The sequence below is a fragment of the Nannospalax galili genome, unplaced genomic scaffold (assembly GCF_000622305.1).
Source record: "Nannospalax galili isolate Female #2095 unplaced genomic scaffold, S.galili_v1.0 scaffold1250, whole genome shotgun sequence".
NCBI lineage: Eukaryota > Metazoa > Chordata > Mammalia > Rodentia > Spalacidae > Nannospalax > Nannospalax galili.
In genome coordinates this window covers 1,778,814-1,801,907 of record NW_008328704.1, presented here as the reverse complement: position 1 = coordinate 1,801,907, position 23,094 = coordinate 1,778,814, and the positions used below count along the sequence as shown (strand labels likewise).

At 49.4% G+C, this 23,094-nt stretch overlaps 1 protein-coding gene across 6 annotated transcripts in view; it reads left to right on the top strand.

Annotated features, from left to right (window-relative positions):
- Rnf213 (ring finger protein 213) overlaps window positions 1-23,094 on the top strand; it is a 128,790-nt gene that overhangs the window by 37,963 nt on the left and 67,733 nt on the right. For all 6 annotated transcript variants that reach the window (XM_029561376.1, XM_029561389.1, XM_029561386.1 and 3 more), the window contains 12 exons: window positions 1,502-1,721; window positions 2,419-2,474; window positions 3,862-4,015; window positions 6,500-6,655; window positions 8,219-8,308; window positions 9,161-9,283; window positions 10,976-11,156; window positions 13,844-14,017; window positions 14,399-14,548; window positions 18,616-19,202; window positions 20,442-20,607; window positions 22,071-22,288. In XM_029561376.1, the coding sequence (XP_029417236.1) occupies window positions 1,502-1,721; window positions 2,419-2,474; window positions 3,862-4,015; window positions 6,500-6,655; window positions 8,219-8,308; window positions 9,161-9,283; window positions 10,976-11,156; window positions 13,844-14,017; window positions 14,399-14,548; window positions 18,616-19,202; window positions 20,442-20,607; window positions 22,071-22,288 (2,275 nt within the window). The remainder of the gene's footprint in view (window positions 1-1,501; window positions 1,722-2,418; window positions 2,475-3,861; window positions 4,016-6,499; window positions 6,656-8,218; window positions 8,309-9,160; window positions 9,284-10,975; window positions 11,157-13,843; window positions 14,018-14,398; window positions 14,549-18,615; window positions 19,203-20,441; window positions 20,608-22,070; window positions 22,289-23,094) is intronic.

The window sequence follows — 23,094 nt, the reverse complement described above, 5'->3', positions numbered from 1 at the left end:
CCCCCCTCCCTCCCTTCCTCCTTTTGTGATGCTGTGAAGCCCAGGGCCTCATGCATGGTGTGGAGGTGTTCTACCACTGAAGGACACCCTGGCGGCTTGCATGATGTATTAAGGTGCACAACCACACATCACAGCCCAAGACGTCACATCATCCTGCTGCTCTCTTGTCATTTCGTGCACTTTTCCTCACTGCTGTTCACCAAGCTGCTCCAGAGGCCAGCAGAGGCAGGTCAGGTGAACAGGGCTCTGGAGCGCAGCCGGTCGTGGTTTAGTCCTCACTGCTGACTGTGGCGGGAAGTGCTTCAGAGGCTGGAGCCTGGGAAATGGAACAGCTATTCAGGCCAACTGTAAATCAGTTTGCTGTACACCATGCAGCCCATAAAAAGGTTCTGTTGTGAGTGAGTGAGTGTGTGTGTGAGTATGTGTGTTTGTGTGTGTGTTCATGTGTGTGTGTGTGTGTGTGTGTGTGTGTGTTCATATGTGTGTACAGGGCAAGTGGCCAGTGAGGCCAGTGTGTTTGAAGTTTTTGGAAAACTTCTACAGAACTTAGAACAGGAACTTAGAAGAAAATGTAATATTGTCACCCCCCCCCTTTATAAAGTACCCTTATCTCCACCAGCCTGTGGAAGAGCAGAAGCCTCACAGATGAAATGAAAGCATCTGTGTTTCCAATTCCCACCTCCATAAATGACAGTACTGGGCACTGCATAGAGCAGAGGTTAGACTTCAGCTAACCCACCTAGCAGAACTGACCCCTTTTAGCCTTGCCGTGATCTTTCCATTACTACTGTACTAGAATGTGTCCACTCATCCGTTTGGCAAATAGTTAAGGAGACTGCGTGTGGCCAGGGTCTGGGGGTAGCACAAATACGACAAACAGCACCCTGTCCCTGACAAACGTGTACCCTGGCTGGGAGGCATCCAGTGAGCAGGTGGTCAGGTTCAGAGGGAGCCCTGTGTCCCCTGGTCATGATACCCAGGACTCAGCATGCTGTGGCCAAAGCAGGCCCAGAGCGGACCACTGTCTTCCTGGGACTCCAGGGATAAGAGCAGGGCATTGTGCTGCAGGCTGCAGTAGGTGAGCCCTGGCTTCTGGAGTGGCAGGCATGGAGGGACCTAGGGACGTGGATGGGGACCATGAATCCTCCACAGCATGTGGGGGGACATTGGCCATCCAGCAGTGCTGCGATAGGGCTGCTGGATCCGAGCCTGCCGTGGAGATTGACCACAGCAGAAAGGACAAGCCGGTCACGCTGGGCGCTCAGATCTCAGTTTCAGCTCAGTTCTGCCACAGACTCCAGTGTGGGCTGAGAAAGGGACCCCCCCCCCCCATGAGGACACGGTCAGCCCACCTGCAGAATTCCTCACGTGCCCTCGCTTCTGTTTCATTCATGGCCTACCGCAGTTTCCCATGAGGCCCTGAACTTTTTAAAGTCCGGATGTGAGATGCCTCCTGCTTTTGTCACGTCATCTCACTGAATCTCGTGCCGTCTGTCCTCAGGAGCCAGTTAATCCAGTTCATAGAGCAGAGACAATCTCTGCTGCATGTGGACGAGTACCTCTTCCGATCCTGGTTCACCTTGGTCCCTCTGGAAAGCCTGATTTCCTACTTGGAAAACTCCATGGAATACTTGAGTCATGTGCCTGCTCGTGTCTTGGACTGTTTTCAGGGGATTTCATACCGGCTGCAAGGGATGAAGATCTCATACCTGAACTTGGGGGTATGTTGTGGGGAGCAGTCCAGCAAGTACTGATTTAGCACACATGGGTTAATTGCTGGCTGAGGGCTGGGCCAAGTGGCTCAGTGTTGGATGGAGCCCTGTGTCACATCCCTAGCACCACAAGAAACCAACAGGTTTATTTAGCCAGATCTGGTGATGTCTCAGGGGCAAAGGTTGATTCCCCTAAGAGCTCAAGAAATCAATAGCTTTTTAAAAAACATTTTATTTTATGTGTATGAGTGTTTTGCCTGCATGTAAGGATACCACATGTATGAAATGTTCACAGAGGCCAAAAGAGGGTGTAAAATCCCCTGGAACATACACATTAAAATGAATAAATAAAAATTGCTTTGAAAAAGAGAAAATTATATAATTTTATATCATGAGTTTTACTGATAAAAGATGGAAGGTGAGCCAGGCGTGGTGGCACACGCCTTTAATCCCAGCACTCGGGAGGCAGAGGCAGGGGAATCTTTGTGAGTTCAAGGCCAGCCTGGTCTACATAGTTCAGGTCAGCTGAGGCTACAGGGAGACCCTGTCTCAAAAAGACCAAACAAAAAGGACGGAAGGTGAGTGTCCAGGCTCTCTGGCTTGTCTGAAGGAAGGGAGGCCGAGCTAGCCCTCACGCAGGCTTTTCCTCAGCCGAGTCTCGGTGAACACGGGGTGCCCTGACGAAAGCTTCCCTTCTCTGCCCTAGGATGTCAAGAAAGTCTTTAAAATGCTGTTGCACCTCGTGGACATCTATCAGGACACGTAAGTAGAAAGTCAAAGTGTAGCCCTGTTCCACATGGCTCAGGAGGTGTGTCCTGTCCCCACGGACGTGGCTTCCCACACACGCTGTCACAATCTGCGCTAGTTCAGCCCTGGCTGCTGGGTTTTGTTTCTCTCCGGCCTCCCCTTGCTGTGCGTGTTTACGTTTGTGTCCTGCGTCTCTTCAGCATTTAGTTGTTAGTCAGTCAAGTCAGATCAGAAGAAAAACTAAAACTGACTATATATTTTTCTCATTGCTGTGACAAAATACTTGGCCAAAGCATCTTAAGGAAGGGTTTGTCCTGACTCCGCAGTTTGAGGGGACTGCTGTCATGACAGGAGAGTCATGGCGGCAGGACTGTGAGGCAACTGAGTGCTTCCCATCCACGGTCAGGAAGCAGAGAGAGGTGACACTGGTGCCCAGTCACTCTCTCCTGTTTATTCTGTCTGGCACGTCCCTGGAGCTGGACTTACAGGCATCTGTGAGCAGCCATGTGGGTGAAGGAAACCCAACTCCCGTCCTCTGCAAGAGCAGCAGTGCTCTAAGCTGCTGCACCACCTCTCCAGCCCATTTTCCCCCCTTTCTTTTGCAGTGTTGAGGATCCAGGGTCTCAGGCAGGCTGGGCAGTCCCATTGCCACTCTTTTGGTTACAAACTCATTCAGTAAACACAAACCCTGTGCTCAAGCCACACACAGTGCCTGCTCTCTCTCCTCCCTCTCTAACACTTTCTGCTCTTCCTCCTTTCTCTAGCTCTGAGTGTTTGTTTTTTTTTTTTCAAATCCATGTAGTATTTTATTAATTGGTAATACACATCTTAATCTTTTTTTTTTTTTCAGTAAGGGAATGTGATTGTAGTTTTTTGGTCTTTTTGAGACAGCATCTCCCTGTAGCCCCAGCTGGCCGGTAGACCAGGATGATGAACTCACAGAGATCCGCCTGCTTCTGCCTCCTGAGTGCTGGGATTAAAGGCATGTGCCATCACACCCAGCCGATTGTAGACGTATTTTTTGGGGGGGGGGCGTCTTTTTGAGACAGGGTCTCCCTGTAGCCCCAGCTGTCCTGGAACTCACTATGTAGACCAGGCTGGCCTTGAACTTACAGAGACCCGCCTGCTCCTGACTCCCAAGTGTTAGAATTAAAGGTTTGCGCCACCACGCCCAGCCTGATTGTAGATATTTTAACTTGACTTTTGTGAGAACACTTATGACTATGGAGGTAAAGCAGAAAGAACTATATTTCACCTTAGTCACAATTTTAAGACCTGCTGAGACTTCCCAGGCAGGGAACGGGTCACGCTCGATGGACTTAGAGGCTTGCTCAGAAAAACCCTGGTCAGCTTTTTGTTTTCTCAAATACATCAGTGGTTTCTCTCTGCTCTTTGTGAGTAGGATTCTCGGGGGCACCCCATTACAGACCTACTTGGCTGAGTGTCTGAACCTCCATGAAACCGTTTGCAAGATCACAACTAACGAACGCTTCTACCAGATGCCAGCCTTGTCTGCTGAGATTATCTGTCAAATGCTTAGGCTCAAACCTTCAGAGGTAAGTAGAATCTGTGAGTCTAATATTGTGCCCTGTAGAGGGATGGGATTCAGCCTCAGTTTAGAAGGGAAAGGGACTGACTCTGGCTGACTGGGCAGGCTGGGGTGGCTGACTTGACTCAGCTCTCAGGGAGTTTCTTGGGTTTCTCTCTGAGCAGGGCTCTGTTCTGGGCACCAATGGGACTCTACCAACCCGCCAGTAAGGCTTTGTTGGAGGGAGGCAGGGAGGCCATGGGTGGGCAGTACCTGTGCCTTGATGACCACAGCAAACTTAAGAGCAGTTACCGGACCTCACTGATAAGGTCTTCGTTCTTTTTCTTTCCTTGATTCATAGAAAAAACAGTTTTTGCATTTGGACTGTTTCTTCACAAGTCAGAACTGTGACTTTTATTTTAAATTTTTTTGGATTTACTTTTTATTTTATGTGTTCATGAGTGTTTTGCCTGTATGTATGTGAGTGCACTTGTGTGATGCAGTGCCACAGAGGTCAGAAGAGGGCGTCGGATTCCCCAGTATATGTTTTAATGCTTTTTCTTTTAGCTTTTCTTTTTCTTTCAAAATTACATTTATCTATTGTGTGTGCACATGTGCATGTGTGCACACATGTGTGCATGCACCACAGCATGCGTGTGGAGGTCAGAGAACCACTTTCAAGGATCCATTCTCTCTTTCTACCATGTGGGTCCTAGAGATATTTCATCAGGTTTGGTGGCAAGTGCCTTAACCCACTGAGCCATCCTGAGCTCTTCTTTAAAATAACACACCACACACACCCGCGTGCACTAAGAATGAAATTTATTTATTGGCAGCAAGGTGACCACTTCCTACTGGGGAGATGCCACTGAAGCCAGGCAGGTGTAGTTTCCAAATTATGTTTAAGAATTTTTCCAGGAGCTGAGGAGATGGCTCAGTGGGTAAGGATGCTTGCTGTACAAGGGTGACGCTCAAATCCCTAGAACCTGAGTAAAAAGCTAGACCACACACACACACACACCCATAACCCCTCTGTAGGGGATAGAGACAGGAGGATCACTGGGACTTGTAGCTGCCACCTAGCTCCAGGTTCCGGGAGTGTGTGCCTGAGCCTGCACAGAGGACATGGACTCTGCTACTCTATTCAAGTCTGAAGGAAAAAGGTGGGAAGGATAGAGGAAGGTAGTCAGTGTCCTCCCTTGGCCTTTGTGCATTTACACAGTTGTACATACATGTACATATACACCACACACATATCACACACATACTAATAATGATGAAAATAAATAGATTTGTCAGTTTTTCAGGTATGTTCTTCTGCAGAAATAAGTGTCTTCAACATAGACTGGAATCTCAGATTAGTCTAACCACGTCTGGTTGCAAATATTCTGTGTCATAAAGATAAACTTTGCAATCCTAAAATTGGCAAACAAAAACCTGGTGTGCCAAGCTGCGAAGTCTTTAGTCGTGTCCTAGGCTTAATGGATGCTGCTTGAGAGGAGAGAGCTGGATTGGGGCTCTATAGTCGCAGTCCAGCTGTATACAGGACTCCGCAGTGTGTTGATGGCCCTCCCTCTGTGGGGTGCCCAGGACACTAAGATGGGTGCTGTGGCTGAGGTATCCTGTCAGTTAATGGAATGCCTGCGTGTGATCACAAGACATGCACACTACACTGAGGCTTCTCGATTGTTCTGGAAATTGCTGTGCCATTTGGAAATCTTAATCAAGGGCTAACTCATCTTTCTTTCACTTGGGTGGTGTTGGCGTCATCCTGCCTGGCTCTGGTCCTGGTGCTCCATTCTAGGAGCCATTCCTCCTCCTGCCTGGGGTGGGGCTCCTCTTCCTCTGTGCCCCCCCCCCCATTTATGTGCCACAGGCCATCTTGTGTTTCTCCATCTTGGCTCTTACTAGGCTGATGACCACGTGCTTGCCTGCCCATCTGTCTGTGAACTATTCATCTCCCCTTGGGTCAGCTCCCGGGGCAGGAACCGTGTCTGCTTGGCATGGGGCCATAGGTGCTTCTCTGGGAGGTGGGGAGGCGAGAGGGCGCAGGTTTCATGAAGCTGTGGGTGAGGGGTTGCTGTTGCCCTGCGAGGCCTTGGGTGGGGACAGACCCACACTTGCTGCCTGATAAGGGGCTTCTGGAGATGAATGAGAGGGACTCAGAGGAATTACTTGCTGGAGGCCTTGAGGAAAGAGAAGGAGGCTCTGCAAGGGGAGCTAGGAGGATGCAGATGAGGCTTGCCTCACCAGTGTGTCAGTGGAGAGTGGGGGCCAGCAAACTTTTTTAAGCCACTGGCCTCTCCTCTGGGCCCAGCCTACAGGAACTCTTGGTAAGACCAACTCAGCCCAAAACCTTCATACTACAGAAGTACCATGTTTTCTCCCACTTCCTGCCTTGTTCCCTTTAAGTGTAGCCTAGGCATCCAGGGACGTCAGAGTGCCTGTCACAGGCGCTTTGGATGCAGAGAACAGCAGAGCCGATCCCATAAACTCCCTCATGTGTCTGCAGGATGCTGCAGAGGGGCCAGGTGCTGAAGTTAGCGAAGTCCCAACCAGTGTCCTCCAGGAGACCCTGGCCATCACAAGAAAGTGGCTCCGCAGCGTGTTTAAAAGCAGAATGTTCTCCTTAGCCACTGGCCAGTTCACCTACTCTGAGGAGATGGCGGTAAGCCTTCCGGGGAGCTGGGAAGATGCTCAAGGCACAGAGGTGTGGACATGAGGGACTGTCAGCTGTCGAAGAGCTGTGGCCATGGTCTGAAGGCTAGCCACTGTGTTCCTTGTGCAAGGGATTTGCTAACCCAGCGTCAGCTGAAGAGTACTGCTGGACCCAGCTGGACCTTTCCTTTTGCAGTGCGGTGCCTGGAGTGCCACTGGGGGGTGGAGCCTGTGAGCAGGGACGGTCAGAGCCAGGTGGGAGGTGTGTGGCATTGGAAATGGAAGACAGAGAGGGAGCTGCTTTGTGGGCAGACAGCCAGTGTGTCTACAGCTGAGGAGCTCCGCGAAGTCTGGCAGCAGGCGGTTTGGTTTGTCTGGTGTGGTTGGCACTTCCTGGGCTCATCCTTGGGGGCGTTCCAGAGTCCCATAGCATCTCTACCATGATGGTCATAAGGATGAGAGGCTGGTTCTGAGAGGACAGGAAGAACACGTGACCCGGATAAAGTCTGTGGTTTAGTCAGCGGTGATCCGTCATGATACAAATGAGGGGAGAAATTGGGTGGAGCCCGGAGGACTTCTCCAGGCCTTTCTGAATGTCTAAAGTTATTCCGTATTTTCAAAAGATCACATCGAAGGAGCCCTCATTTTCCAGGTGGTCAGGTCAGTGTGGAAGAGGTGTGGGTTAACATGCATTTGTACTTGGAATGGATTTTTACGGAAGACAAAGTAAGAGGGGATCTGTCTTCTTTTACGGAAGAACGGCAGCCAGGACACAGAGAAGCACTTGCGGCAGAAAAGCCCGCTCTGCAACCCAACAAAGCCGCTCAGGCGGGACTCACCAGGAAAGCTGAAGGCAGGCTTTCAGAGTGGGGGCAGGACAGGGTGGCCTCACCCAGCCCGCTGCGATGGTATGTAGTCCTAGGAGGAAAGAGCACACAGGTCTTCACCATGAGTTGACCTGACCATCAGTCTCGATAGCAAAACGGCTCCCAGGAGCAGCAGCACCCTCAGGTGTGTGATCAGGCAGCCATGGGAAGCTGTGGACCTGGACAAAGTACACTTTTCATGTGGCTCAATGTGATAGTGTCTCTGCCAAGGATATTTTAATCATGGGGTAATGAGAAGTCATATCAACAGACAGCCTCCAAAGTAGTCAGCACAAACTTTCCAAACTATCATCATAAGCGAAAAGGAAAGGCCTTGGACCTTTCCTAGAAAAGATGTGATCATGAAATGCAGTGTGCACACGTTAACTGGACTGCGGAGACAGTCAGTCAGCACATTAGGTGGACCAACAAGGGCACAGGATGCGGCAGCTCACACAACACCCTGTCCTCTCCACTCCTCTCACTGTCTCCAGTAAGACACTCCAGGTGGCCGGGGGAAGGAAACACCTGTCCAGGCATGTAGGGGAAGATGTTGGTCTTCCTGTGATGTCCAGGTTGGCTTTGAACCCCTGGGCTTAAAGCATCCTCCTGTCTCCTAAGTACCTAGGACCACAGACAGTAACACCACCTGGCTGTCAGTCTGTCTTTTCCACACTGTGGCCATCACTCACATCTGGGTTTTGCAGGTGTGGCGGCGGCTGGTAGAAATCAACTTCCCAGGGACACATGGCTGGAAGGAGTCATTGCTGGGAGACTTGGAAAGGAGGTTCAAGCAGGTACTTGAGGCTGGGGCAGCTCTTTCTGGGGTGAAGAAATGTCGAGTAGACCAGACCCTTTGCCGCCCCAGTAGCAATGGACAGTGCATTTGGTCACTGTAGTACGGCAGGAGTCAGCCATGACTGGTTTCTGTTTCTGATCTGGCCACTGTCTTCTGACCCCGAAGAAATGTTCAACCTTCTTGTGTGATACCCTGAGAAGAACAGGGTACAGGGTCTTGTCATGATGGCAGACCTAGACTTACACAGTGGAAGCACATGCAGACACTCCCCTGGCTGGCTGGTGGCGGCCTTAATAAACGCAGTGACAATGGAGAGAACACAGAAGAGGCAGGCGGATCTCTGTGAGTTCAAGGCCAGCCTGGTCTACATAGTGACTTCCAGGACAGCTGGGGCTACAGGGAGACCTTGTCTCAAAAAAAAAGATTTTATCTGAACCTGTCAAGTAGATATTTTCAGGAAAACAAGCCAAGGAAAATGGCTTATTTCTCAGAATTGACCTGTTTCTAGAAGCGCCAGTGTGGCTGGGGTTTTGTTTTTTGTTTTGTTTTTTTCCCCCTCAGCCTGGGAGAAAAGACCAGACAGGACCTCACTGTGTATCTCAGGCTGACTTGAAACTTGCTGCAATCCTCCTTCCCTGGCCTCCCAAGTGCTGGGATCACAGGATCAAGCCACCATGCCTAAGTAAAGAGAAAGGATTTTGTCTTTGCTCCTCAGATGGTGGAGTTAGGGTGGAATGCTTGGTGTGAGGTGGGGAGAGGCCGAAATCACGGGGAAGTCAGCAAAGACTCAGATGTCTCACCACATTTAGCGTGGCATCCACAACCCTCACACCTCCCTCCTTGTCTGCAGGAGTACCCCCGCTTGCGGATCTCTGTCTTCTGCAGCAATCAATGGGATCATGCTGGCCTGCATGACAGTGTGGCCAGGATCTTTGAGAAGTCTGTCATTGAAGCTGTGAGCTCTGCCTGCCAGGTGACTAGCCTTTCCAGCTTGGGGTCACAACTGCTTCTGATGTGCCCCCCACCCCCAAAGCCTGCTGAAGTTGTGCTGATTCCGAGACCCCCACAGGGCTAGATTGACCCCCTTAATGGTTTGGAGCCATGTACTGAGATCCAGTACTCTCTACTAACTCCTTGAGAAGCAGCTAGGTTTCCTGTTCCCAGGACTGTTAGGTGCCATGCAAAACCACAGCCACACAGAGGCCCTGTCCAGCCCCACTTGCTGCTGCTCTGCAGATGTGCCCCTGATCATGGCTGCTGGTGTATGATTTTCTGTTAGCGCTTGCCCACGCAGTGATGGGGATTGAACCTGGGGCCACATTTATGCCAGGCATACTCTAAGTTTTGCTTCCTCTAAGTTTTGTGGCTTCAGCTCTTACACTGAGGCCTTTTGTCCACTTGAGTTCCTTTCTCAAGGTGTTATGAAACAAGGGTCCAGTTTTACACTTTGGCACGTGGAGCTCCAGCTTCCCAGCACTGTTTATTGACAAGATCATGCTGTCCCCATTTCATGACTTTAGCACCTTGTCAGAGCTCTGCAGGTTATCCACATGCTGCTAGCCACGTGTTGGCCATCCGTGTGCTGAGAGTGCTCTAAGAAATGTGAAGCATTTGCTTTTCCTTTTTTTTTTTTTGTCTTTTTGAGACTGGGTCTCCCTGTAGCCCCAGCTGGCCTGGAACTCACTATGTAGACTAGGCTGGCCTTGAACTCACAGAGATCCGCCTGCCTCTGCCTCCCAAGTGCTACAGGCATGTGCCACCACTCCCGGCCCCACTTTTTGATTTTTATTCATTTGTGTTTGTATTTGTGTATGTACAAGTGCTTGTGCATTTCAGGACACGTGACAGAGGTTAGAGGACAACGTTCAGGGCTCGTTTCCTAGCTCCACCATGTGGTCCCAGGATGGAGCTCAGGTTGTCAACTATGGGTCGATTTCTGGAATCCTATTATAAAAGGATAACTTTTAAAAATTATTATTTTGAGATAGGGTCTCACTGTGTAACCCTGACTGACCTGTAACTCGCTATGTAAACCAGGCTTGTCTCACAGAGATCCCCCTGCCTCTGCTTCCCAAGTGCTGGGATTAAAGGCGTACACCACCACACCCAGATAAAATTAATATTTTTTTAAAAAATTTTATTTATTATTTTTAAAATTTTATGTGTATGTGTATATTGTCTGCATGTAGGTAAATGCACCCATGTTGTACAATGCCCACAGAGGTCAGAAGAGGCTGTCATGTGGGTGCTGGGATTCGAACCCAGGTCTTCTGCAAGAACAACCAGTGTTCTTAACTGCTGAGCCATCTCTCCAGCCCCCAAAAGTAATATTTTTAAGATAAGGCCTCATTCTGGGTATGGTGGCGCACGCCTTTAATACCAGCACTTGGGAGGCAGAGGCAGGTGGATCTCTGTGAGTTTGAGGCCAGCCTTGTCTACATAGCGAGTTCCAGCTGGGGCTACAGGAAGACCCTGTCTCATAAAGACCAAAAAAAAAAAAAAAAAAAATGGAAAAAAGATAAGGCCTCATGTAGCCCAAACTCCTGCCTTCCAAATGCTTAGATTACTATTATGTGCTATCATACCCACTTTTCTTATTTTTTATTTTTAAAACCAGCTAATAAAACATTCCTAAATTTCCCTTTTTACCCGATTTTCTTTATAGTCTCAGACCAGTATCCTTGAGGGACTCTATTACCAGGATTTGCGGAAATTTGGCACCCTCTTATCTGCTGTGATCACCAAGTCCTGGCCTAGGAACAACGGGGAGGCTGTGGTTGACCTGGACGAAATTTTCAAATACCTGCTCGTGTGGCCAGATGTGAAACAGCTCTTCAAACTGTGCGGTACGTGTGAGGGCTGCAGGGAGCTCAGTGAGGTAGCATCTTCCTGGTGTCTGGGAGCAGAATAGGACTAAACACTTGATCTGACACTCAACTGGCATGTTCTGGTGTTTGGTAAAAGGAGCAGCTGGGAAGGAGGCCCAGGAAGGCACAGGGCATCTTGCAGAGTGAAGAACAGCCATGACCAAAGCCACATCCACTGAGTGCCTGCTGTGTACAGCTCCTGTGCTGGAACGCTGTCCTTGAAGCCGCTCCTCAATTGTCCTCTTTAAGGCCTCGGTTTCCAGATGAAGGGTTGGAAGTTAGGGTGCTGATGACTTACTCTTGGTCTAAAGATAGTATCAAGGACTGAAGTTGGGCTGGGATACTTCCCAGCCAGTAAAGGGGCAGGCTCTGCAAGTGAAGACTGAATCAGGTCCTCAGCACCCATTTAAAAGGCTGGGTGTGGCTGCTCGCACACCTGTGACTCCAGTACCATGGGGGACAGAGACAGGAGGAACTTTGGGGCTGGCCAGGTGCCAGCCCAGCTCTGGGTTCAGTGAGAGACCCTGTCTCAAGGGAATAAGGTGGTGAGTGATAGAGCAGGACACCTGACATCCTCCTCCGGCCTCCATGCAGGTGCGCGCGCGCACATACACACACACACACACACACACACACACACACACACACACACTTTTCCCACATGCACAGAAAATAAAGCACACACCCAGGTGGTCTTGCTCTGAAGGCACACACACACACACACACACACACACACACACACACACACACTTTTCCCACATGCACAGAAAATAAAGTCCAAACCCAGGTGGCCTTGCTCTGAAGGCCAGCCTCTGTCATCCTGAGAGCAGTGTTGATGGCTGTAATGGAGCACAAAGTCCCACCTGATCCTCCCAGCCTGCCCCCACCTCTGGTGCTATGCCTTGTTCAGAAAACACTCATGTACATGTGTGAGCTGCCATGCTCAGATCTCATAATGGGAAAGTGTTGTTTGGCACTAAGTGCCCAGGTCAGGTGGTTATAAGCCTCTACTTCACCAGATCATTGGACAGTAAATAGTGAGCTCCTCACAGGTCATGAGAGGTGAGGCAGGAAGTGTGAGAGGCTGGGGTGTTGTGGGTATCGACTGCTGATGTGAGAGTGTTATTATATCTGTGTGGTTTCAATTGATGCGCTTTTAAGAGTCATTTCAGCTTTGTAGAAAAATCCATCAGAAAACAGTTTTCCCACACAGCTCCCCAGCACCCATCCACTTTTCCTGATAGTCACATCTGGCTTGAGTGTGTCCATTTCTTTTTTAAAAGAATTATTTATATTTTTTATGTGTATGAGTGTTTTGCCTGCATGTATATAAGTGCGCCATGTGTGTACAGTACCCACAGAGGCTAGAAGAGGATGTTGGATCCCCTGGAACTGGAGTTACAGATGGTTATTAGTCACCATATGGGTGCTGGGAACTGAACCCGGGTCCTTTGCAAGAACAGCCGGTGCTCTTAACTGCTGAGCCATTTCTCCAGCCCCAAATGTGTGTATTTCTTATAATGGATGAGCCAGGTGGTACATTGTTAAGTCCTAGAAGATGTTCTCTGGGTTTAGATAGATGTATAATTGAGTATATTGGGTGTTATTTTATACACAATGATCTCATCGTCCTGAGACTCTGTCCTTCCTCCTTTCCTTTAGTTTTGTTTTCTAGACTGTCCTGTAATTGGAATCACATAACACATACGCGGTCTTTGAGACTGTCCTGTAATTGGAATCACATAACACATACGCGGTCTTTGAGACTGTCCTGTAATTGGAATCACATAACACATACGCGGTCTTTGAGACTGTCCTGTAATTGGAATCACATAACACATACGCGGTCTTTGAGACTGTCCTGTAATTGGAATCACATAACACATACGCGGTCTTTGAGACTGTCCTGTAATTGGAATCACATAACACATACGCGGTCTTTGAGACTGTCCTGTAATTGGAATCACATAACACATACGCGGTCTTTGAGACTGTCCTGTAATTGGAATCACATTCTTTGAGACTGACCTGTAATTGGAATCATATAACACATACGCGGTCTTTGAGACTGTCCTGTAATTGGAATCACATAACACATACGCGGTCTTTGAGACTGTCCTGTAATTGGAATCATATAACACATACGCGGTCTTTGAGACTGTCCTGTAATTGGAATCTTATATATAACACATATGCGGTCTTTGAGACTGTCCTGTAATTGGAATCATATAACACATACGCGGTCTTTGAGACTGTCCTGTAGTTTCTCCTTAGCTATTTGCACTGAAAGCTCTTCCATGTCTTTGTCACTTGGTCGTTCGGTTGCCTGTTTGAACCACTGAGGACTGTCCACTGTATGGAACCACCACAGCACAGGTCCACTTGCTCTTACTCTTTAATTAATCATATGAATCTAATAATACTAGAAAGACGTTTTATGGTAACTAAAGCTAAGTGAGCCTTAAAATCTTGCTCTCTAAATGGACCGTCAAGTTCACGCTCCCAGTTGTGCGAGGCAGGCGGGATATGCAGGCGGTGACACCATGCACCGATGAAGTGTTGGCTGCCGGTAACGCTGCCCGTGTCACACAAGGGTTGGAACACAATGCCTGCTGGAACTGACCAGGGCGGGGACCTGATCTGAACTGTGCTCTCCCTCTGTGCAGGAACCGATGAGAAACTCTTAGCCAACATGACCGAGGAAGGCAGGAATCTGATGGCCGTTGCTGAGTCTGTGTTCAGAAAGGTGGCAGGTGACCTTGTGAACGGCACCATTGCGGTTGGACAGCTGGAGCTGATCCTTGAGCACAGCAGTCAGTTTACTGACATCTGGCACTTAAGTAAGTGTCAAGTTGAGATACTGCCTCAGACTGCTGAGCAATAGCCAGAGGGAAAAAGCTGGTGTTTGTTCGGGTCTGCCATTTTGTGGCGAGGTCATCTCCTGGGCTTTATAACCACCAGCCATTCTTGCTAGATGTTTAAGCCATTGAACTTGGTTTGTTTTTCTCAGGGAAAACAGTGAAGTGCCAGCAGCAGGAGGGCTCCGCTCTTCCGTCTGCCACGCACATGGCTCCGCCATCCTCATAGGCTGAGCCAAAGTCTTCCTGGTCCCTCTGAGCATGACTATGACCTTGAAGCACGTTCAGAGGGCGGCATCAGAAGGCAGTTACCTGGAAAGCAGGGCTGTGTGAGCTGTCAGTGATCTTGTTGGTGTTTTCCAGATAGAAAAAGTCTGTCATTCCAAGATATTGTCTGTGATGTGAAAAACCTGCTGACCAGGAGGAACGATGATCTGCAGTTCCTCAAGAGAGAGAGGAGATACGTGGAGAGCTTCCTGAGGCAGTGCGGGATGGTGAAACACCATGTGCAAGGTGGGACCCCAGGAGCCACACTGAAAATGGAGAGGCCTCAGGGCCAAGGGCAGACGGGGCACAGTGAGGCTAGGGCTGAATTGTAGAGGGAACATTTTTAAATATTTTATTTATATTTTATGTGTCTGAGTGTTTTGCCTGCATGTATGTAAGCCCATGACGTGTGTGCAGTACTCACAGAGGCCAGAAGAGGGTGCTGGATCCCGCTGGAACTGGAGTTACAGTTATTAGCCACCATGTGGGTGCTGGGAACCAAACTAGGATCCTCTGCTAGAGCATCCAGTGCTTTTTTTTTTTTTAATATTTTATTTATTATTTTTATTTTATGTGTGTGAGTGTATTGCCTGTGTGTGTGTGTAAGTGCACTGGTGCTGTGCAGTGCCCACAGAGGTCAGAAGAAGGTATCAGACCCCAGAACTAGAGCGGGTGCTGGGAATGGAACCCAGGTCTTCTGCAAGAGCAGCCACTGCTCTTAACTGCTGAGCCCTTGCCCTAGCACCTTAGGGAACAATTTTTAAAAGAATTTTTTTTTTCCTTTTTATGAGGGGAGAGCACATGTGTGGGTGCATATGGAGGCCTGGGGTAGATGCTTGGGAATCACCCTTGATCTATCTCTTGGCAGTTTCCCATGAAATTTGAATTTTTTTTGTTTTTTCCATTGTCTTGGTTTCTAGCTCAATCGCAAACTCTCATGACAACTGGAGCTCTCAGGAGTCTCCCAAGATGGGGCACCTGGTAGTCCCTGGATGGAACTGGTGTAGCCCCGCCCTCTCCTTTTACCCTGAGGGGTTCCGGGTGTTTCTTTCTCCCTGCCCTCTTCTTGGAAGTTTCCCTGGGGAATGATGGCTGTGTCGTTCATGGCTGTCTCTCTAGTGCTGGGAAGCTGGAGGTGGTCCCGGTTACTGATCTGTGTGTGTGTGTGTGTCTCCGCTCTGGATGCACTTGACATCTGTATCTTGAGATTTCATAGTGATGAGTCTTGTGGGTTTCTTTTCTCCCCGCGGTTGGCGGGAAGCTGCCTAACCAGAAGTCCAAGGCCTTGAGCTCTGGGAAACACTCTGGTTGCTTGGTTGGTTTCCCCTTCAGGCTGCAGTTCCTGTGGGTTGGCCATCGGACCTCCTGGAACAGTCGCCTCTTGTAATTCCTTTTCCTTTTTTTTTTTCTGCTCTGCTTCCTGAGAGATCTCCTCTGACCTTCGTCTTCTGCCCTGGGTGCCGAGCTCCTCTCGGCTCTCAGTGTTTGATTTGAAGCGGTTTTCCTTTCTACACCCTCCTGTTCTCTTTGTGGCCACAGCATCTATTTTCTGAGATTACTGATATTTTTAGAAGTTTCTTTTCCCTGTATAGTTTCTTGTTTGCTTTTTATCTGATGGGTTTTCTTTTCTTTTCTTTTTAATTAATTACTTTATTTTTTGGTGCTGGGGTCGGAAGCCAGGACCTCCTACAGGCTAAGACAGCACCTGACACCTGCACTGTACCCAGACCTGCTGGTTGGTTTTGACAGCAGCTTCTGTGTTAAAGAGTTTCCTGTTGTGCCTGTCTCTAGGAAGAGAGAGGCTCTAAGTGGGTTGGAGGCTGATGGCCTGTGGGGGGCCGAGGCTGCCTTTGAGGTGTTCTGGCTTTTCAAATCTTCACCTGTGGCTAGTCATACATCCAGCGTCTTGCCTGGGAGTCAAGAGGGAGAAGAGAGTGGTGGGTCCCAGCATCCAGCATGCTGCATCCATCCCACCCTGTCTCTACTCCTGTCCCCACCACAACACTTGGATGTGATCTGTAGTCCTGAGAATCCTCCATGCTGTCCTTTCTAGAGCATGAACCTCTGTCGCTGGCTGAGGTGCAGGGATGGTCCACCTGTTTATCCAGGCGCCAGGCTACTGCTGCTTTTTTCCTCTCTCTCTCTCTCTCTCTCTCTCTCTCTCTCTCTCTCTCTCTCTCGTGTTCATTTGTATATGAGTACACATGTGCAGGTGTAAGTGGGGTGCATGTATGAGGTCAGATATCAACTTTGGCTGTTTTTCCTCGGGAGTCATCATCTGCAGTCTAGGCTACCCTGAAACTTGCTATATAATCAAAGCTGGCCTCAAACTTGCAGCAATTCTCCTGCCTCCGCCTTCTAAATGCTGGCGTTACAGCCACCACACCCAGAATGCACTGCTTCTTACAAAGACTTCAAACCCAGGGGCTGGAGAGTTGGCTCAGCAGTTAAGAACACTGACTGTTCTTGCAGAAGACCAGGGTTCGAATCCCAGCACCCACACGGCAGCTGACAACTGTCCGTAACTCCAGTTTCAGGGGATCCGACAGCCTCTTCTGTCCTCTGAGGGCATTGCATGACACGGGTGCATTTAACCTACATGCAGGCAATACATACATACATACATACAAATAAAAATAATAAAAATTTAAAAAAAGACTTTGAACCCCTTCTCCTTAGTTACTTCCAGCACCCCGAGTCTGTCCTGAAGGAAACTGACGGACACCTGGCTGGCCCCTGCTTCCCTCGAGGCGCTGTGTCCCCTGGCCATGTGTCCACCTACTCCTGGTTCCATGGGTTTTCAATTCCCCCAGCTTCTTTTCTGCTCTTCCTGTGCTTGACCTCAAAATTTTTAATGGGTGAGTGTGTATGTATGATGTGTGTGAGTGCAGTCAGTGCCTGTACCACCGCACACGTGTGGAGTTCAGAGGACAACTTTCCAACCCACTTCTCTCCTTCTGCTGTGGGTTCCAGGGGTCAAACTCAGGTCGTCCGACTTGCACTGCGAGTGCCTTTACCCACTGAGCTATCTCACCTGGTTTCTGAGTTTTAGAAGATAATTTCTATTGTGTCATCATGGGAACTGTAGAATACAGTGAAAGTAGACGCCTGTGTTCCAACTGCCTCTTTACCCAGAGCTTGTGGAGCTTTTCCGTCTTATGAAAATTGATGACCAAAGCCAGGGCAGGAGGAGGGAACACCGCGCATTCTCCCTGAGAAAGCGTGCTGGCAGCTGTGTTTGCTTGAGTTCTTAGAGAAGTAGCGAGGACTGGGGCTGTGTTCCCGCCGCAGAGACCTGACCAGCACATCCGAGGCCCTGGGTTATCAGGACTCGGTTTGCTTTGCTCAGCAGGGAACCTACTAGCTTCGGGGGCAGAGAGGCCAGATGGGCGACAGAGTAAGGATTCTGGGACATGCAATTTCCTTCTTGGCTAGACAACTTTATTCTTTAACAGCAAGCTTATATACCAAAGAGGGGCTCGTGAATACCTTCAGGGTCCAGGGTCCAGGGTCCAGGGTGCATGCAAAGTTCATAGTACATGTCACATAGGTTGATCAATCCTTAGCATGGGCAGTGGGTTAAGACTAGGGACTGTGTCAGTGCTTATTAGCTAAGATGTCTTAATTTTAATCACATACATACTTGGTGTTATTGATTAGGCTATTTTTCACCTCTAGATCAAGGAAGTCAAGATGTTTTTCTCAGAACAAGGGACTGTAAACTTTTAACCCGGCCAGCTGCCTTCTGCTAGTCATTGCAGTGTTGCTCAGGACAGGGCTATGAGACTGTTTTCAGTGTTTTGCCCTTTTTAGCAGAGGCTGTATTCTGCTTAAAGGTTCAGGCCCACTGGGTATGGTGGCACACACCTGTAATCCCAGCACTGGGGAGGCAGCAGCAGGCGGATCTCTGTGAGTTCAAGGCCAGCCTGGTCTACATAGTGAGTTCCAGGACAGCTGTGGCAACAGGGAGACCCTGTCTCAAAAAGACCAAAAAAAAAGAAGGTTCAGGCCCAACTTGTCCTGAGTCTGGCCATCTTGGTCTCCAACACTGGGTTTCATCCCCAGTACCAAAAAAGAAGGAGGGAGAAGGGAGGAGGGAGGGAGGGAGTTCTAGCCCTGGTACATACCTGTAATCCCAGTACTTAGGAGGCTGTGGCAGGAGGATAATCAGTTGAAGGCCAGCTTGGGCCTCAAATTGAGACCCTGTTGCAATCCTCCTCCTTGCCAAGAGAGAGAAGTGACCGGACACTAGGAAGGTCAGTGGAATGCTGCTGTGACAGGTGTTCTCCAGCCTTTACTTCTGGTTCCCACAGTGGACTTTGGAGAGATTGAGGCGATACACTCTGAAGACCTCAGCCGTAAGAAGCTAAATGAAGCTGTGATAGTGGCACTGCCTGACTCCTCAGCCACCGAGCGGATGACACATTACTGCCTGAGTCCTGAGACCCACGAAATGGCTAGCAAGATAGATGCCCTGAAAGACAGCCACGTCTTCCAGATCCTCTGGCAAGAGGCTGCAGGGGAGCTGAGAGATTCAGACGAGGATTCCAAAGTGTTGGAACTTGACCTTCCAGAGGCCTATGAATGCCTGTACTGTCCTTGCTATGCGAAGTTCCTTAATCTCTATGAGGATCTGAAGTCAGGAGAGATCACCTTTGCCGAGGTCGATAACTTCTTCAGAGACTTCGTAGATAAGTATGGTGACCTGACTGCTGACCTTCAGGCCATGTGCACTGTGGACCCACATCCCCAAAAGAGTTGGATTCCACAGCGCGTGGTACAGATTAAAGAATACCACAGCCTGCACCAAGCCGTCAGCTCGGCCAAGGTCATGCTGCAAGTCCGAAGCACTTTGGGTCTGACCGGTGACTTCAGTGTTCTTGACACGTTATTAAACTTTGTAAGTAGCTTTCTGAGTCTCCTGTGGGGTGAGGACAGACCTGAATCCCCTTGGGAGGAGGAGGTATTGGGCTCTGGGCAGGATGGGGTGGTAGCTGGGGACAGCAGAGCTCTTGTTTGTGCTGTACTTAAGGCCAGACTGTGTGAATGGCTTTGTTTCTTTGTGGGTAACGTGACTGCTCCTTAGCCACGAAATTTCTTGGGTCAGAAGAGGATCAGGAATTCAAGAAGAGCAAATCATGCTCAGTAACAAGGACTCTGACCTCTGAAGGTCATAAAGTGCAGAAGGGAGGAGGGTCACCTGTCACAGATGCAAATGCATCAGCTCAGGCAGCAGCAGAAAGTGACCCCTGTTCCTGGTAGAGCACACATGCAAGTTTGTTTATTTTACTTTAATTTGTTGTTGTTTGATTTTTGAGACAGAGTCACACTATCGTAGACCGGGGTGGACTTGAACTTACAGAGTTCCGTTTCTCTCAGTGCTGGGATTATAGGTGTGCACCAGCACACCTAGCCATCCCTTCCTGATTTTTAGAAGCACGTTTATAAGGTCTGTTGTGGACCATGTTCCATAATAGAGTCAAGTATGACAGTGATTAAAACTTAGATGAAAATTGTGATGGTACACATTGAACCTGGAACCCAGCAACATGTCCTTGAGTAGGTCATGAGTGCTCTAGGCCCTTCAGGTGTGTGTGTGTGCGTGTGTGTGCGTGCGTGTGTGTGCCCGTGCGTGCGTGTGTGTGTATGCGTGTGTGTATGTGCATGTGTGTGTGCGCGTGCGTGCGTGCGTGCGTGTGTGTGTGTGTGTGTGTGTGTGTGTGTGTGTATGTGTGTGTGTTTGAAATAGGGCCTTCCTATGTAGCCTAGACCTCACTATATAGCCCAGGCTGACCTCAAACTCACTATCTTCCTGTGTCTGCCTCTCAAGAGCTGGGATTAGAGGTATGCACTACCATGCCCACTTTGGGGCCTGCTTCTTGACCAATGAAATAGGAAAAAGCACATAGATCTGGTAGTGCTCCTATGAGGAACAGATTTCAAATGCCACATGAGCTTTTTAACAGGGCATCAGGTAGAAGGGAGCAGGAGGTGTTGCTGACCAGAGAGGGGCAGCTGAGGAGGTCCCTTGTCCCCTCTGGAAGCATGCGCCACTCTGCCATGGGCAGTGGCTGCTCCTGCCTGCAGACGTGAGGGCTCTGCAGCCAGTGCCAGCCCACAGCCAGACTTCTTCTTCTAGACGGATGCCTTTGAGGAGTTTCGTCATGAAAAACTGGACCAGATCAGCCTGCAGCTCATTCAGGCCAAGAAGTTGCTCCAAGGCATCAGTGAACCTCGCCACCGCTGCTTGAAGGAGCTGTCGCTGCAGACCAAGCTTGTGGACTGGCTGCGCGAGGCCCTGGGAGGTATGGTCAGCCCTCTGGGCTTGCCTAGGGCTGGCAGGCGGTTGCAGGTGGTTTGTGTGGGTTCCGCTACTTTAGGAAATACCTCCCCCTTTATCACATGCTGTACAAAGACCAGGAAACGTGCTCCTCGAGTTCTTTATGGAGCAGGCCAGTGTCTCTCCCTGATTAGGCGTAGAATTTACCCGGGACAGTGTCTCAGGTCTCCCTTGCCCTCCCCACACTGGATGCTGGGGGAAGCCAAAGCCCATTCTCTGTACCTGCCCCGTTAGCTTTCAATTCCCTAAGACAGGACGGCTCTTGCCCACAGGTTTTACCGGCACACCCTCACAAAGTCACTGCATGTCTCAGCTGAGGGCTTGTCAGCCTGCTCAGTTATACAGATGGGTGGGTGGGAGGAGGGAGGAAAGGAACGGGTGCAGAAGATGCAGGCAGCAACCTGGAGAGCCGCGGCTGCTGGTGTGGAGGACGCGCCGGCTCCAGCACTGTGCTGCTTCCTCTATGGACTTCTGTTTGCACTTTGCAGCCCATCCTGACTGACCACTAGCCCAGAAGAATTACCTCTTTTTTTGGTTTTTGTTTTTTTTTTTGTTTTTTATCTTTTTTAAAAATTTTATTTATTATTTTATGTGTATGAGTGTGTTGCCTGCATGTAAGTGCATCCGTGTCATGCAGAGCCCTCAGAGATTAGAAAAGGGTATCTGATCCCCTGGAACTGGAGTTATGGACAGTTGTTAGCTGCCATGTGGGTGCTGGGCATCAAACCCGGATCCTCTGCAGGAACAGTCCATGAGCCGTCCCTCCAGACCCTGTTTTTTATCTTTTTGAGACAGGGTCTCCTTGTAGCCCCAGCTGGCCTGGAACTCACTATGTAGACCAGGCTGGCCTGGAACTCACTATGTGGACCAGGCTGGCCTTGAACTCACTGTGTGGACCAGGCTGGCCTTGAACTCACTGTGTGGACCAGGCTGGCCTTGAACTCACTGTGTGGACCAGGCTGGCCTTGAACTCACTGTGTGGACCAGGCTGGCCTTGAACTCACTGTGTGGACCAGGCTGGCCTTGAACTCACTGTGTGGACCAGGCTGGCCTTGAACTCACTGTGTGGACCAGGCTGTGTAGACCAGGCTGGCCTTGAACTCACAGAGATCCGCCTGCCTCTGCCTCCCACTACCTCAGTTTTATAGTTAATTGCCAGCATGTTCTTTACCACTTAATCTTGGGCTCTTTTCATTTAAGCAGATAGTATGTGGGTTAAAGGTCATAAGGTGACAGAAACATAAGGACAGTGTGTCTGATAAAGGTTAGATATCAGTCAGTGGTATCAAAACATGCTCCAGATTCTTAGTAAAAGTAGGAAGTGGTCAAACTGAGACATTCACTTGATGTCTGTTTATAGCTTCTCTAGGGATTAATGCCCAAGATTTGGCGTGGTCATGTTCTGACCTCCCCTTTTCCCTTCTCAAGGCATCAACGAACTCAAGGTGTTCGTGGACCTGGCCTCCATTTCAGCCGGGGAGAATGACATTGACGTGGACAGGGTGGCCTGCTTCCACGATGCCGTGCAGGGCTACGCTTCCCTGCTGTACAAGCTGGACACAAATGCAGGTTTCTGTGAGTTCATGGACCATCTGCAAGAACTCTGGAGGGCCCTGGACAATGACCAGCACCTGCCCAGTAAGCTGGTAAGTCTTACTTGGAATCCAAGGCAGACTTAGTCTCATAACCCACTGCTCAGTAGCCTTGGGAATGACTGCGTGGGACAGCACACCTGCAGGGTGTGGCTAGGCAGCCCCCCCCCCCATGACTGCGTCTTCAATTCCCTTCACATGTGGAAATGCTTTCTGTGTCTTGGGTTAGGAAGGGGCATAAAAAACTGCGTGTCAGAAACGGGGGGTCCACTACCCTACAGAGGCGCGGGGCATGTGAAAGGAGATGTGCTGAGATCTCACCGTGCATCACTCCAGTGGTACTTCTCATTCTGCTCTGTGACTTCTGGTACTTTCCATAACTGATTTATTTTTATTAAAATAAACACTGAGGGCTGGAGAGATGGCTCAGCAGTTAAGAACACTGGCGGTTCTTACAGAAGACCCAGGTTCAAATCCCAGCACCCACATGGCAGCTAACAGCTGTCTGTAACTCCAGTTCCAGGGGATCCGATGGCCTCTTCTGTCCTCTAAGGGCATTGCATGACACAGGTGCACTTACCTACATGCAGGCAATATATGCATACACACAAAAAAATAATAATAAAATATTAAAAAAAAGAACTACATATCCACCTCAAACCAGAATCAATTTTCATTAATAAAATATTAGAAACTGACTAAGTCACAAGAACAAAGACAAACCCTTTACATAGATTTCAGATCCATATCTCAAGACCCCTACAAGTTGGGTGTGGTGGTTCACACCTGTAATCCTAGCTGTCTCCAGGTAAGAGGATGATGGTTCCAAGATCAAGGTCAGCCAGGGCTACATACCAAGA